Raw genomic sequence first — 13,446 nt, 5'->3', positions numbered from 1 at the left:
CAGGTATTGAAGAATCAGCCGGTTGACCGTTTTGGTCAAAATATTTGCAAAATTATTGAATGTGAATACAAATTCTAGGCGGATGGTACCTAGCTCAACCTGCTCTCTGGAAAAATGGAAGTGGACTTCCACATGCCTCGTCCGTGGTGTAGTGATCGGATTGCCCGCAAGGGCAATGGCACTCTGGTTGTTGCAGTAGACAATGATGGGAGAGTCGCATGGGAAATGAAGTGTCACTAGTAAACTCCTCAAGTAGATGGCCTCGGTGGTGCCATCGAAGAGAGCTCGGTACTTAGCCTTGGCCGTGGAAGTCGTCACCATCTCCTTCTTACGGCTTGACCAAGAAATGGGAGCCGTACCCAAGGTAAAGAGGTAGCTGCCATGAGAACGCTGGGTGTCGGGATCTCCTGCCCAATCAAAATCAATGTACCCTTACAAACATAAATCAGAACCTTATGTCAGGCCATAAGAATAAGTATACCGTAAATAACGCACCACACGAAGACATGCAATCCAATGTGACATCCTAGGTGTTGTGAAATACTGACTGAGTATGCTAACTGAGTAAGCTAAATCTGGCCTTGTGCGAATTAACCAAAGAAGTTTTCCTACAACAGAGCGATGTGTATGTGTATCGAAGGGTTGTCCTAGGATATCCTTACACAACTGGACAGTAGGATCAAGAGGCGTGGCCACTGGCCGTGTCTGATTTAAAGTGTGTTGTTCCACTAGCTAAAGTGCATACTTTTGTTGTGACACAAAAATGCATCCCCCAAAATGACACCCAAAGACTCTGAAGTGGGAAATGACAGACCGAGAGCCAAAAAATGCCTCATATGGGGTCTTCTGAAGAAGAGCTGCAGTTGGGCATCGGTTGAGGATGTACACCGAAGTGTTAACAGCCTTGACCCAATGGCGCTCAGGAAGCTCTGCTGCGAACAGTATAGAGCATGCCATTTCCATGATTGTCCAATTCCTACGCTCTACAACTCGATTCTGAGAGGGGAAATTAGTAGAGGTGAGCTGGCGAGAGATGACATGCTTCAGTAGAAACTCGGAAAACTCATGGGAGATAAACTTACCACCGCTATCACTTCTCATGCAACCAACACGAGATCCAATCTGGTTATGAACTAGCAGTACCCAAGCGAAAAAATAGGTAAAAGCATCGGACTTATGCTTGAGGAAGTACACCCACATGTATCTAGAATGATTATCCACTATAAAAAAAAATACAGTGCGCCATTTAAGGCGGCAGTGGATGTCGGCTCACAAAGATTAACATGAATCACTCTAAGAGACTCCTTAGCACGATCTGTGGACTACTGAGGGAATGGGGTACGGTGCTACTTGCCGAACTGGCAAGCTTTATAGACATCGCGAGCTAGTTTTAGGCGGGGAAGGCCCTCAACTAGCTAATTGCGGGATAACTCACTTGAGATGTGGGTACTGCTTGGATGATGTGGAACACGGAGCCCTCGGCTGTTAGCTCGGTCAGAAAGTGAGTCACATGGTAAAGGCCATTAGGCTCTGCCTCACTGTGAGCAATCACTAAACCAGTCAGCGAGTCAAGGACCTCGATTGTGGTCGCTGTAAAAAAACTGCTCGCCCCAACCGGCGAAGCTGCTAAATAGATAACAAGTTTACCCCAAGCTGGGGGACATGGTAAACATTGTCGAGTGAAGCCAGATCTTGACCCTTGTTAGAGGCAAAACTAACGGTACCTTGAGCATGAATCTTGACCAAGGAGTTGTTTTCTACACGGATCCGCCAGACTGTAGGGGCTCGAGTACAGAAAATGTCCTCTATAGGAGTCATGTGATGTGTAGCTCCACTGTACACAATCCAAACAGGAGCTGAAGTGCTTGGTTGTGGCGAGTGGGTCTCTGCGGTAACCTTGTCGAGAGGCAACTCATAGATGTGGACAAGACTCGCATCTGATATCTCTATGGAGATAATGTGGGCCTCTGTAGACCAGTCAAACAATCCCTCCGGAGTTAAGAATGTTGTCGACTGAGATGGTTGAGTGGTGGCAGTATGAGTCTGACCTTTAAATTGCCTTGCCATCACCCTGTCTCCCCTGCTGGGGGTTGCCCGACTGAGGGGTGGGGTTGTGAGACTTAGATTTGGTTGCTGTGCCTCTGGCCTTTGATCAACACTTGTCGTCAAAATGACTAGCCTTTTGACAATGTCGACAATACCTATTTTTTAAAGGTACATTCTGCCACCCTTGTTTGAGTTGTGACTAGGAGTTGCCTTGTGATTCTTTAGATTGATTGATTGATTGGTTTTTTTTTTTTTTTTTTTTTTTTTTTGATTTTGAGTGGAGGTTTGATTTTGTTTGCCCTTCCCTTGTTGCCCCGTCTGAGAATGAGCAACAAGAGCTCCCTTTGAGAAAGAGTTCATATGAAATTGATCAAACAACTGTGCATAACGCAACAACTGACACTCAAATTCATAGAAAGTAGACATGGTAGGCTTTGAAACTATACCTTCCACAAAATTGAAATATTTCTTGGGGAGTTTATTCAGAAACAATGTGACTTGATCGTCAGAGGACTTGGGAGTCTCCGTAGTGGAGAATTTGGCAAGAAGTCACCGATACTTAGTCAACTTGACTTTTGAGTTATCCCGGTCATTGATTTTAAAGAGTTGGAGCTCATAGTCAAGATTTATACGACAGGTTCTATCTCGAGCCGCATAGCGGTCAGTCAAGTGTGCCCATCGTTCTGATGCTAAGTCTAAATGCTAAAGTTGAGAATGAAACTCAGGCAATAAGCCCTGTATCAGCTTGACAATAGCGGAGGCATTCCTAGCTTTCCATGAGCGGACAACCTCGTATGGAACAAATGTGGAATTGGGTTGGGGATTCAACCCTTGTACAAGGTCCCATAGGTTTTGGGAGTCAAGGACATGTCTCATCAAGTTCGACCAAGTGGTAAAGTCTAACCCATTAAAATGAGTCTTATCATTGAAAGTATGCTTGGCAGAAGATGAGTTGGAACCATGAGGTGTCGGGAAAGTGGGATAAGATGGAGGTGGAGGGTAAGATGATGGTGGTGGGTGTGTCTGATAGGAAGAATGAGGGGGAAAAGGTGGGTAGGTAGAAATAGGCTGGGAGTGTCCAATGAGTGCCAATTGATGCGGAGACACTGGAACATAAATGCTTCCATAAGATGCCGATGGAGGTGGAGGGCATTGGGACACGAAAGCCCTATCCAAAGCTTGGCTAGGGCATAGTAGCATGATCGGGAGGTCCGCCAAGTAATGCTATAGAGGCAAGCTGTGGTACCAACTAATCCACACTCAAGAGAGATTGGGAGGGATACCAAGGCTGCAATGATCCCAAAAGTGTATGTGAAGTAGGTGGAACACCATTCGATGGAGGAAAGGATGAGATCCTAAAGGCGGTGCCTATGTTTCCATAACCTCGTGATGAGGTGTTTGATAGGGAAATGTAAATGGTGTAAAGGGAAGTGGAAAAGTAGCGGAAGAATGTGGTGGGATGGGTGGGTTTTGAATTTGTGGTATGAAAGGTGAAGATGCATTTGGTTCATTTTTACCATTTAATGATTGAAAATGAAATGATAATGATGATGATGCACCATGCAATGTAGAAATAGGAACACCAAATTTATTCTGATTTTGAGAAGTAAACATGAAAGAAGGAAGGGTAGAAGAAGAGGTATCTCGCTCCCATGACGTGTGTTAACATACAAGAATTGGTCCTCAAGAGAACCTTTTTTGTAGTCAACAGATTGTACTCTATCTTCCTCATGATTTCTACTAGTATATTGCAAAGCAGAAGAGGTAAAAGACGAATCTAAAGTACCTTGCACTGGAGTGGACGAAAGAGGATGAAAGAATGGAACATACTCCATATCTCTTTCTCCAACAGGGAGGGTCCATCCTTGAGGGAGGTCTCAACGGCCCTGCAATATCATCAGATTTATGTGCAACATTTGAAGAGAGAAATTCATGCATACCTTCATTGAGTAGCTTTTCTTGAAGGGCAATCCTTTGATCGAGCTCCTGAATCTTCTTTTGTCTAAAGTCCATGCTCTCATGATATTCTTTAGTGGAAAGCTTGTATAGCCTTTCTTCCGTGTTGTCAGAAGTGTCTTCCACCATGTCGAAACTTTGTGGAGCAAGCTGTTCTGCCTACTCTCACTCGGTTCTCGGCATAGGTTGTTTTGGAGACTGAATTGGTATTGATGTGTTTGAAGTCATTTGAGCCTATTGTTGTTCTTGCTTCTTGCGGAGAGCTTTCAGATCAAAGGCCTAGGTTTCTCAAAGAGTACTAGGCTCTGATACCATGTAAAGAAATACTCTGACACAGAAACACAAATAACAATCATACGACAAAGGATAGACGGATAAAAGAACACAGTTAGGGTTAGGGTAACTCAGAGACAATGAACATAAAAAATAACTGAAGTGATATAACTGCTGAATATACAATGCTCTTGCAACAAACAGTCGATAGGCAGTACAACTGGGCGATAGTCTGCAGGAAGCAAACGTAGGACTGTGATGATGTGGCATGCTGTACGGCACCAGGACTGTGCAAGAATTGCAGTCACCTAGTTGGGATTAGCTCCAAACTGCATGAAGAGGGCTGGAAATTAGACGCCAACTGATGTAAATAGCAATGAATCCCTTCCAAGTGGGTTTGTGCTTATGGGACACAGAAACTCTCTAGAATCGCGTTTCTTTTAAATAAACTAGGTTTCTTCATTAATTAAGTAAGTTTTGGGGTTGTTTAAGTAAAGCTAATGCATTTTAAGCTCAACAAGTGCATATTTGTGGGGTATAGTAGTGAGAGCAAAGGGTATAGATTGTACGATCCTATTTCCAAGAAAGTTTTTGTCAGCAAAGATGTGATTTTTGATGAAAAAATCAGAATTACCTCTTGTTGGTTATGACACATATCAGGCTGCAAATGATGTGTCTGCACATTACACACTTTCATGTGTGAATGCACCTTAAGCCACTTACACAACCCTAAAGTCTAAGGGTTGTACGTTGCACTTTGAGTTACACACTTCCTAACTAATCAAGTATCGAGTAGTGACCACACACACTCTCTCTATTGTCTGCACACTCAAGCTGAGCTGAGTTGCTTGCTGCCATCTGAGGACTAACACAAAATCTAGCTACTTGAGTCATCAGGGTTAGAGATATTGGGAAATCTTTGCAGTAAATCCTAACTTACACTAAAAATTAGGATTTGATAGCCACCTTGGGATGCGTGCTCTGAGTTGAGGGCCTAGGACTTGAATTCCAGCAACTTAAATTAAAGAATTTTAGGGAGATCCAAAAGGCCAGGTAGCCAATGTCAAATTTGGAGCTAAATTTGTCTTTCAAGGAGTAGGGTGAAGGCCAATCCCCAAGTATACCAAGTGGCAAATTGGTTTGAAGACTTGTTGTTTAGTTTCAACAGCAAAAGGCACTTGGATCAGCGGAGGGGATAAAAGAATCTTAGTTGTACTTCATCCATTTGCAATAAAAGCTAAAGAAAACCGCAAGGGACATTGGTTTTGGGGCCAACAAGTTGTCCATTGTCCAAGATTGGTAAAGTGCACATTTTCAGTTTATGTGAATTTTGTGCTTGTTGTAATTGTTGATTATCAGGTCATTATGACCCTATCTGAGGAGGAAGGCTGGTTTCATTGAGCCTTGCCTCTTCAACTAGCATGAAGGCTTCCCCTCCCATGGTCGAGCTTTAGGCATCCCTTGATGCTACCACGGTGGTGGTTTCGTAGACAACTCTTGCAATTGAGGTGCTTCTTCTTCTTCTTCATTAGGTTCCGACACCATAGCTAGCATCAGCTCCTCCTTCAGCATTGATGTTGCTGCTGCCACATGATACATTCGGATTTCAACATTGTCTTCTCTGTCTCCAACATCGGTATTCCTTCCCTATTGTATCTACTCTTGCTTGTATTCCATTACATGTTTTCTGATTGTAAACGGGCACTTAGGCAAGTGAACAATTCCTCTATTAGGGCACCATGCAAGTGGCACCTTGTTGCATGAATATGACCATATTGCAGCACCCCTATGCATTAGCATTGTGTGTATATGTTGGGTGTTTGGAATGGTCAAAGCCATTGCAGGCATGTGGCTTGTGTAGCATGATTCCCATTTACCTAATCAAATGGAGCATCGTGAGCATCCATTGCTCACCCAAGAACTTAAGAAGCTACCACACTCCTTGTGGCAATTACCCTCATCTATTTGTTCATACTTTTGCATTGACACCCTTGCCACATGATCCTCTATGGGGATCCTGCCACCAATAGCTTTTCATGTGGGTAAGTGCATCAACTGCTGAACGTGTAAGCTAATGGAACTTGAGAAGCTACCACACTCCTCGCAGCAATTACCCTCATCTATTTGTTCATACTTTTGCATTGACACCCTTGCCACATGACCCTCTATGGGGATCCTACTATCAATAACTTTCCATGTGGGTAAGTGCATCAACTGCTGAACATTTAAGCTAATGGAACTTGAGAAGTTACCACACTCCATTGCTCACCCAAGAACTTGAGAAGCTACCACACTCCTTGCGGCAATTACCCTCATCTATTTGTTCATCCTTTTGCATTGACACCCTTGCCACATGACCCTCCTTTATGGGGATCCTACCACCAATAACTTTCCATGTGGGTAAGTGCATCAACTGCTGAACGTTTAAGCTAATGGAAATTGACACGACTACAACCTCTTCCGATTTCAGGTGGATCTTGAGAATATATATGTGGATTTTGAACAGGCCATGATCTTGATGTGATACCATATCCATGAGGGCTGACAAGTTTAGCAAAATATGTGTGCTGTGTGCTCCTTCAGCAGGCCTTGGCAGATACTTAATCCTCCTAGAGTTGAGTGTGCTTTAGTCTGAGTTCCTTGGCTTGCGTGGGTAGTTTTTAAGCTCTCTGATTTCATTAACTAAAAAGATCTGCTTTGCATTAGCTGTAACTTATACAATTAGCCTTTTGACTTTTCACTTGGATTGGATGTGACTGTCTTGTATCATTCCATACGTTTTTGTACGGTCGCAGAATCCTTCAGGAGATCCGAGATTGATTAGATCAGCAGAAGCAGAAATTGGACTGCTGGCACAGAAAGGTATGTTCTCAATTTTCATAGATTGCACTTTTTTAGTTACCAGAAGCAGAACATTGCAAACATATTTGAGAAGAACATTTTATATTTGCGGTTTTTAAAAAGAATTTTCATGTGCCAGTTTCAGGCTTTCCAGAGCTGATATCTTAGAGCCCTGTCCCACCCAGGGTAATAGGGGCATGGAATGGAGCTTTACTATCCCTACTCATGCTGCACAAAAGTGCAGAATTTTCTGGGTATATCCAGCTGTAGCAGGGCTTTGCTTGCTTTTTGAGCTTTCCTCCAATGAGTTCCCATCAATAAGGTTGATAGCAGGAATGTCACTAATGCAGCAGCACCAAAAGAAACTCTTGCAGGAATGGCCTGGCCTCTTTCCAATAGGCTTGCTCTCCCGTTTCCCAATAACACTGGATGGGACAATTCGCAACAAATGGAGTGTTTTGAGTTACATGTGCTGCACAGGCCATGTGCTACTTCGTGAGAGTGCAAAGACCCTAATCAGACTGCAGGCTTGCCAATGGGTCTCATCTTTGTATGATGAGTTTTTCATTCAATGTGTGAATTTGGCAAGTTGTTAGTATTCTTATGAACACCCCACTATTGCTGGATGATGGTGTTATGCAGTGAAATTAGAAACAAAATTGTATTGAGAGACATCTGGAAAAGTCAAACCTTTTTCATTGATATATTATCACTATGTTCCTTATTTGACTAAGAATAATCTACGGTTTCCCTGTAAATATTCCTGTGTGTTCTTGTTTTGTTGTAGCTCTCTTAATCCTGCAATTATCATGTCTTTAGAGCCTCCTTTTATAGGTGGTGTTGTGACCTTCCATTAATATTGACCCTGGACCTTCAATTTTCTAGCTTTCATTATTTTGACCTTTCATTGTCATAATTGTTATGTGCACAATTTATTTGATAGAATGTCTTTGTGGATATACTATTTAGCTTAGGTATAAACATTGATTTCAAGGTGAGAAGCATGTTTTGAATGACATTGACTTGTAAGGTTGGTCCATTCAATTACTAATTTTAGACATTCATGGTACTAGAATACAATATTTCTTACTTTAGTTGTACCCTTACCTCTTTTACCTTTACAATAATTATAGGAGAGCACCAATGTACTTGTTCCAAAAAGGGTTTGCAAAAAGGATAAAAAACAACATTAGTTGCAAACACCACTCTATTTAATGAGGGAAATCTTTTTTTCCTTTCCACCAAGAGAGAAATGTTGGTTTGATAACATTGATTCTATACGAGCCAATACTGAAGAAAGTTTAGTTTGATAACATAGATTCCGCATGAGGCAATACTTTTGCATGAAAGCCATTCCTAGCAACTTGTTCTCTAAGATAGGCTGAAATTGTACTAGATACCAATGTTTTACAAGTCTTATCTTGGGGAGAAAGGTGCCAAAGTCCCTTTTTTTGTTTGTTTGTTTGTTTTTTTTTGGGGGGGGGGGGGGGCACGTTGCGGGCAAGGATGATAACCTACAACAATGGGGTAGTGAAGGGATGGTGGTGGGTGAAGGGCATGCTTATTGTAGTTGTGTAGGTGTGGTACAAAGGAGTCAATCAAGCTCTTAAAAATGAGGACAATGGGGATTTGAACACCTTATAAGTAGATAGTCGGCTCCCTAGATCAAAGTTGAGTTAGTGTAGAAGAAACATACCGTTGTTATTAGAAATGCAAATATGTTATTAGAAGACACTCCCAAACTTGAAAGCTATTAGAAATGGAAAAGTTGCAAAATAACACACAACTTGTGGACGTTGAAATAAATATGTACATGTAAATAGTATGAACATAAATGAAGTTAATGAAGTGTATTGAGATGAAAGATTAAATCATGATTTTAATACAAAGGAGTTAATGAAGTGTTAAAAATTGAACTAAAATGATGTGACCATGGATGCCATAACAGTGGCATGATTGTAAATGAATTTAAAAATGCAAAAAGCCTCAAAGAAAGACTATTTTGAACAAAAGAAATACATAGCACAATTTTTCAAAGTTAGAAAATGACAAATAATTTTCGTTTTCAAAGATAAATGAGGAAAATGGATGCTAGGGACATTAACTGAACCTTGTATATTTAAGAGGTGTTAAAGGAAGAAGAGATAGATCTTTGTTAGTGCTGCTTGGTAGGGCGTTATGCTTTTACAATGGTATAGTGGTATGGTGGATAATTATTGCAAACTTGCCCTTGGGAGTTAAAATTAGTGTGGGGTGCTCTTCTAGGAAGCAGAAGGGCATTGCTAGTGGGCACCTGTTGGTATTATGATATAGAAGCCATTCACAGAACACATGTTTCATTGCACGCTCTACAACTTGTATCGAAATAGACGGTTTTTCCACCTTCACTTTAAGAGTTGAAGTTCGTGGTAGAAACATGTTACCTTGAGTGGCGCACACACTTTGCATATCTTTAGGATAGGAATTAAAGTTCATAATTTATATATATATTTTTATAAAAGAGCATAGAATTGTCAAAATGGAGATTTAGCTCAAGTGGTAGAGTGAATGCTCTGGTTAATGCGATAGATTGTGGGTTCGACTCCCGGCTAATCCAGCCAAGCTTGATAATTGATATTCAGATATCATTGAGGAGCTTCTTTTGCTTGCATCTTCTACTTGGTCGGTCACCCTTTATCCATTTCTAATACCATTGCGAGATTCGTCTCTCTCCGTCCCTTATGAAATATGAAATACGATGATAACCAATAATGCTGATCAATAACATACTTAATGAGCTTCTTTTGCTTGCATCTTCTACTTGGTCGGTCACCCTTTATCCATTTCTAATACCATTGCGAGATTCGTCTCTCTCCGTCCCTTATGAAATATGAAATACGATGATAACCAATAATGCTGATCAATAACATACTTAATTACAAATAGATCTAGCTTTGGCTGGGTGTAACCGTTGAGGCAACGTAACCAAGAATAACTTCTTGGAGTCTAGAATTGAAGCACTTATGGTGGAAATGGTTGACTCACTTTCTTGAGTCTACATAACTTGATTTGGGCTAGCAAATTTCGACCACATGGTTGGATTATTGATATACTTTTTAAATATTATTGAAAAAAACACTTATGAATTTTATCTCTAATTGGTGCCCTCTTGAATGTCATTGAATTACATTGTATACTTGAAGCAAAACCTTTATTGAATGCAAATGGTCTTTTTTCTACAAAGTAGAGGGTGTAGCTTCCTCAAGCCTTGACACATGGTGCTTTTCTCTAGTTATTCTCTATATGTGTGCAAACATGTAACACAACATTCTCTACTTGAGCATGACTGCAAACATGCCTCTTTGAGGTCTCAATGCTCCTAAACTATAACAAGGTGAAGGGGGATGAGGGGATAGAACTCTCTCTCTCTCTCCACACACACACACACATTTTACTCATGAACAACCTATGCATTTTGTTTGAAGGAGGCTATGGACAATGCTCTAATTCATCCCCAAATACCCCTTTTAAGATTTAGGATAGCAGTTAATTGTCCTTGATTCAAAGCAGCCAACAATTTCTCTTTATACAGTTCAAAACATCACTTAGAATACTCTATTCTTCTCTATGAATGGTCCCTTTGAATAGTGAAGAGAGTTTTCTGATCCGTCCCTTCACCTCTCTTGGTGAAGTGGTGCAATGTATGTGTACTTTCCCTTATTTCAGACGCTCTATTTTTCCCTATTTCTAGCTCTATTCTTCTTCTATTCAGGCCTCAAAGAGTAGGCCTTCATAGCCACAAAGCAACCCACATAGTCTAGGAGTGTTGTTCCCCATTTCAGTCCCTAGAAAGCTCCTATTTCAACATGTATGTTGCCCCATTTTGTCACTATCTAAATCTACCTTATTTTTCCCTTTAGCCCAAAGTTGTTCATGTTCAACCCAAAAGAGTAGCCCCCTCGAAGGTTAAAGCAATAGCCCCCTATTGTTTCACATGCAATCCATGATTCTTCTTTCCATGAAGTTGCTTGTATCCATGTATATGGTGTCCACAAACAGGTTGAAATTTGCACTCTCTCTCCACTCTCTGTTTATGCATTGTTTGGTGCCCACAAAAATCCTACTTTTACCTAATTTTAATTCCCCCTCTTAATCTTCATGCACTCATAATTTTACACATAGTCTTAAAGCATCCTATGTCTTCATGTAAAGCCTTAGTGCAATGTACCTCAAGCAAGGTCACTTTAATTGAGCCATATTAGTATTTTTTTGTCTTGCCTTTACCACATGACATCCATCCTCTCTAAATGTGCACATCCTCTAGGATGCACATATTTTATTCTTTAGTATGATTTATCCAATTCTCACCTCTGTGTGTGTGTGTGTGTGATTGGAATAATTACATTAGTCATGCATCTCTCTTTTCCACTTTATAACTACAGCATAATTACCTTATAATTGACCTTGATAGTGCAGTTGAAAAAATGTAAGTGTACCATATGTGATAAATAGAATGGCTATTTTATTTGACAAAATGTGGATAAGCTATTTGATTACATTTATAAAAGGGATTTTTAAATTGGAACTTGAAAAAATACGAAAGTTTCTTAAGAAGAATGCATCATTTTATTGCATTATAACATATAAGTAAAGGGGTTTTTAAAGATATCCTTTGAAATCAAATGATATGGATGGTTTCCCCTTGCCCTTGTGTAAGTGATTTTCTATGTTTAGTGCTATTTCAAGATACTTAGAATCACAATACCATATGTGAAATTGCTATATTTACTTGGCTAGACCTTAAATTCTACGAAGGCAGTCATTAACTCTGAAATTGGATCTACATGTCAAGTCACATCCTTACATGCACATGGTATTATCTTATATTAGAAACCTTATATTTAAAATTTGTATATAGGTCTAAGTAAACTGAGATGATATACTCAGAAAGAGAGCTAACAAAGACTAACCAAGAGAAGGACCTCTTTGAAGCACAAGCTTGAGGATCGTAGGCTAGGGGCAGGGGGACTGAGAAGAAGTAGTATTGTCAAAGCCTACATCTGAGCTAGTAGATGCTTCATTGAGGTGAACACAATATGACACTTTGAGTGGAAGCTTCTTTGCATTTACCTTGGGTCTAGCCATCTGCCCTACATAGCACTATATTTGAAAACTTAGTAAATAAGGTAGAGAGTAAAACCCTAAAATATAGTGCTTAAACTTTAAGAATCACACACACACACACACACACACACACACGCACACACGCACACACACGCACACACGCACACACACACACACACACACACACATTGTGTGTGTGTGTGTGTGTGGAAGTATAAAGTATGTTCACACCGAACACGTTCTTTATCTTAATATCTTGGCTATTTTCAAATCAATTTATTGCCATCTTTTTTATTTCTAGCCACTTAGTATTGTTCTCTTTAGTACTTGATTTATCTTAACATGCTCTTTTAGTGACATGATGTGATTCAATTATGTCTATTCATTTGCCAACATAATCTTGTACCACCAAGATAGTAATTAGATCATTGGATTGTTGTCATTTTCCCTTTGACATGATTGGTCTTTCTTTGATAAGTAATGTGTGCTATTCAATGTGAATTTTCCATCCCTTATATGGATCAGAGTCTAGTGCTTCCCTTTTTGTAAAGTATGGCCCATGTCCTCACAGATATGCTAAAAAAGCATATAGCACACATGAATGAAAATGTTCAAAAAAACTTAACCTGTTCTTGGCAATCATTGGTGTCTTGAATACTTGTGTATAAGAAGAAGAGGTATATCACCTCAAATAGTTCTTGACAATCAATGGTGTGTGGAATACTTATGTATATGAAAAAGACATGTAGCACCTCAAATAGTTCCTTGGGAACGTCAAACATAGCAAGTTGTATTATGTGGCGCTTTGATTGAACATTAAAAATCCTTGGGTTGTTTTTGTCAAATTGTAAAGCTTCATTCATTAAAGTGACACTAACTCTTTCAAGGTTTGCTCATCTAATAAGCTCAGATTTATCTACTTTTATATTGAATTGAAGTTTGCCACCATATTCTTCAACAATCGTATTATGATACATCTCTAGTGTAGACTGCACCTTAAATAGATCCAAATAATAATTACTAAGCTTTGCCAACTTAACATCATATGTGTTTATTGTCCTTAGCTTTAATGTTTCCATACTTGTAACATGCATAATATTTCTTATGAGCTTCAAAACCTTTATGTTGAGTACCTTTTGAGCCTCTTTTAACTTAGAAAGTCTAGAAAGAGTTATAATTCTATTTCTCTTTCACACATGACCAAATCCACCTTTACAACCTTTGAAC

General features: G+C 40.0%; 1 protein-coding gene across 4 annotated transcripts in view; it reads left to right on the top strand.

Moving 5' to 3' along the window:
• The window catches only part of LOC148009688 (putative pentatricopeptide repeat-containing protein At1g68930), a 37,330-nt gene extending 29,412 nt beyond the window's left edge, over positions 1–7,918 (top strand). Inside the window, exons 2-3 of one of the 4 annotated variants that reach the window (XR_015689762.1) lie at positions 7,071–7,137; positions 7,256–7,918. Coding sequence is in view for 2 of the 4 variants with exons in the window: in XM_087673255.1 (XP_087529381.1) it covers positions 7,071–7,137; positions 7,256–7,284 (96 nt within the window). In the remaining 2 variants the exon portion in view is untranslated. The remainder of the gene's footprint in view (positions 1–7,070; positions 7,138–7,255) is intronic. The other 3 variants (XR_015689763.1, XM_087673256.1, XM_087673255.1) reach the window with 3 other exon arrangements.
• The last annotated feature ends 5,528 nt before the right edge of the window (positions 7,919–13,446 follow it).

This window comes from Lygodium microphyllum, chromosome 30, assembly GCF_053477565.2.
Source record: "Lygodium microphyllum isolate KBCC chromosome 30, Lygodium_microphyllum_v1.1.10, whole genome shotgun sequence".
In the NCBI taxonomy this organism is placed as follows: Eukaryota; Viridiplantae; Streptophyta; class Polypodiopsida; order Schizaeales; family Lygodiaceae; genus Lygodium; species Lygodium microphyllum.
The sequence above is the reverse complement of the archived record's forward strand: the minus strand, read 5'-3'. Positions and strand labels throughout refer to the sequence as shown.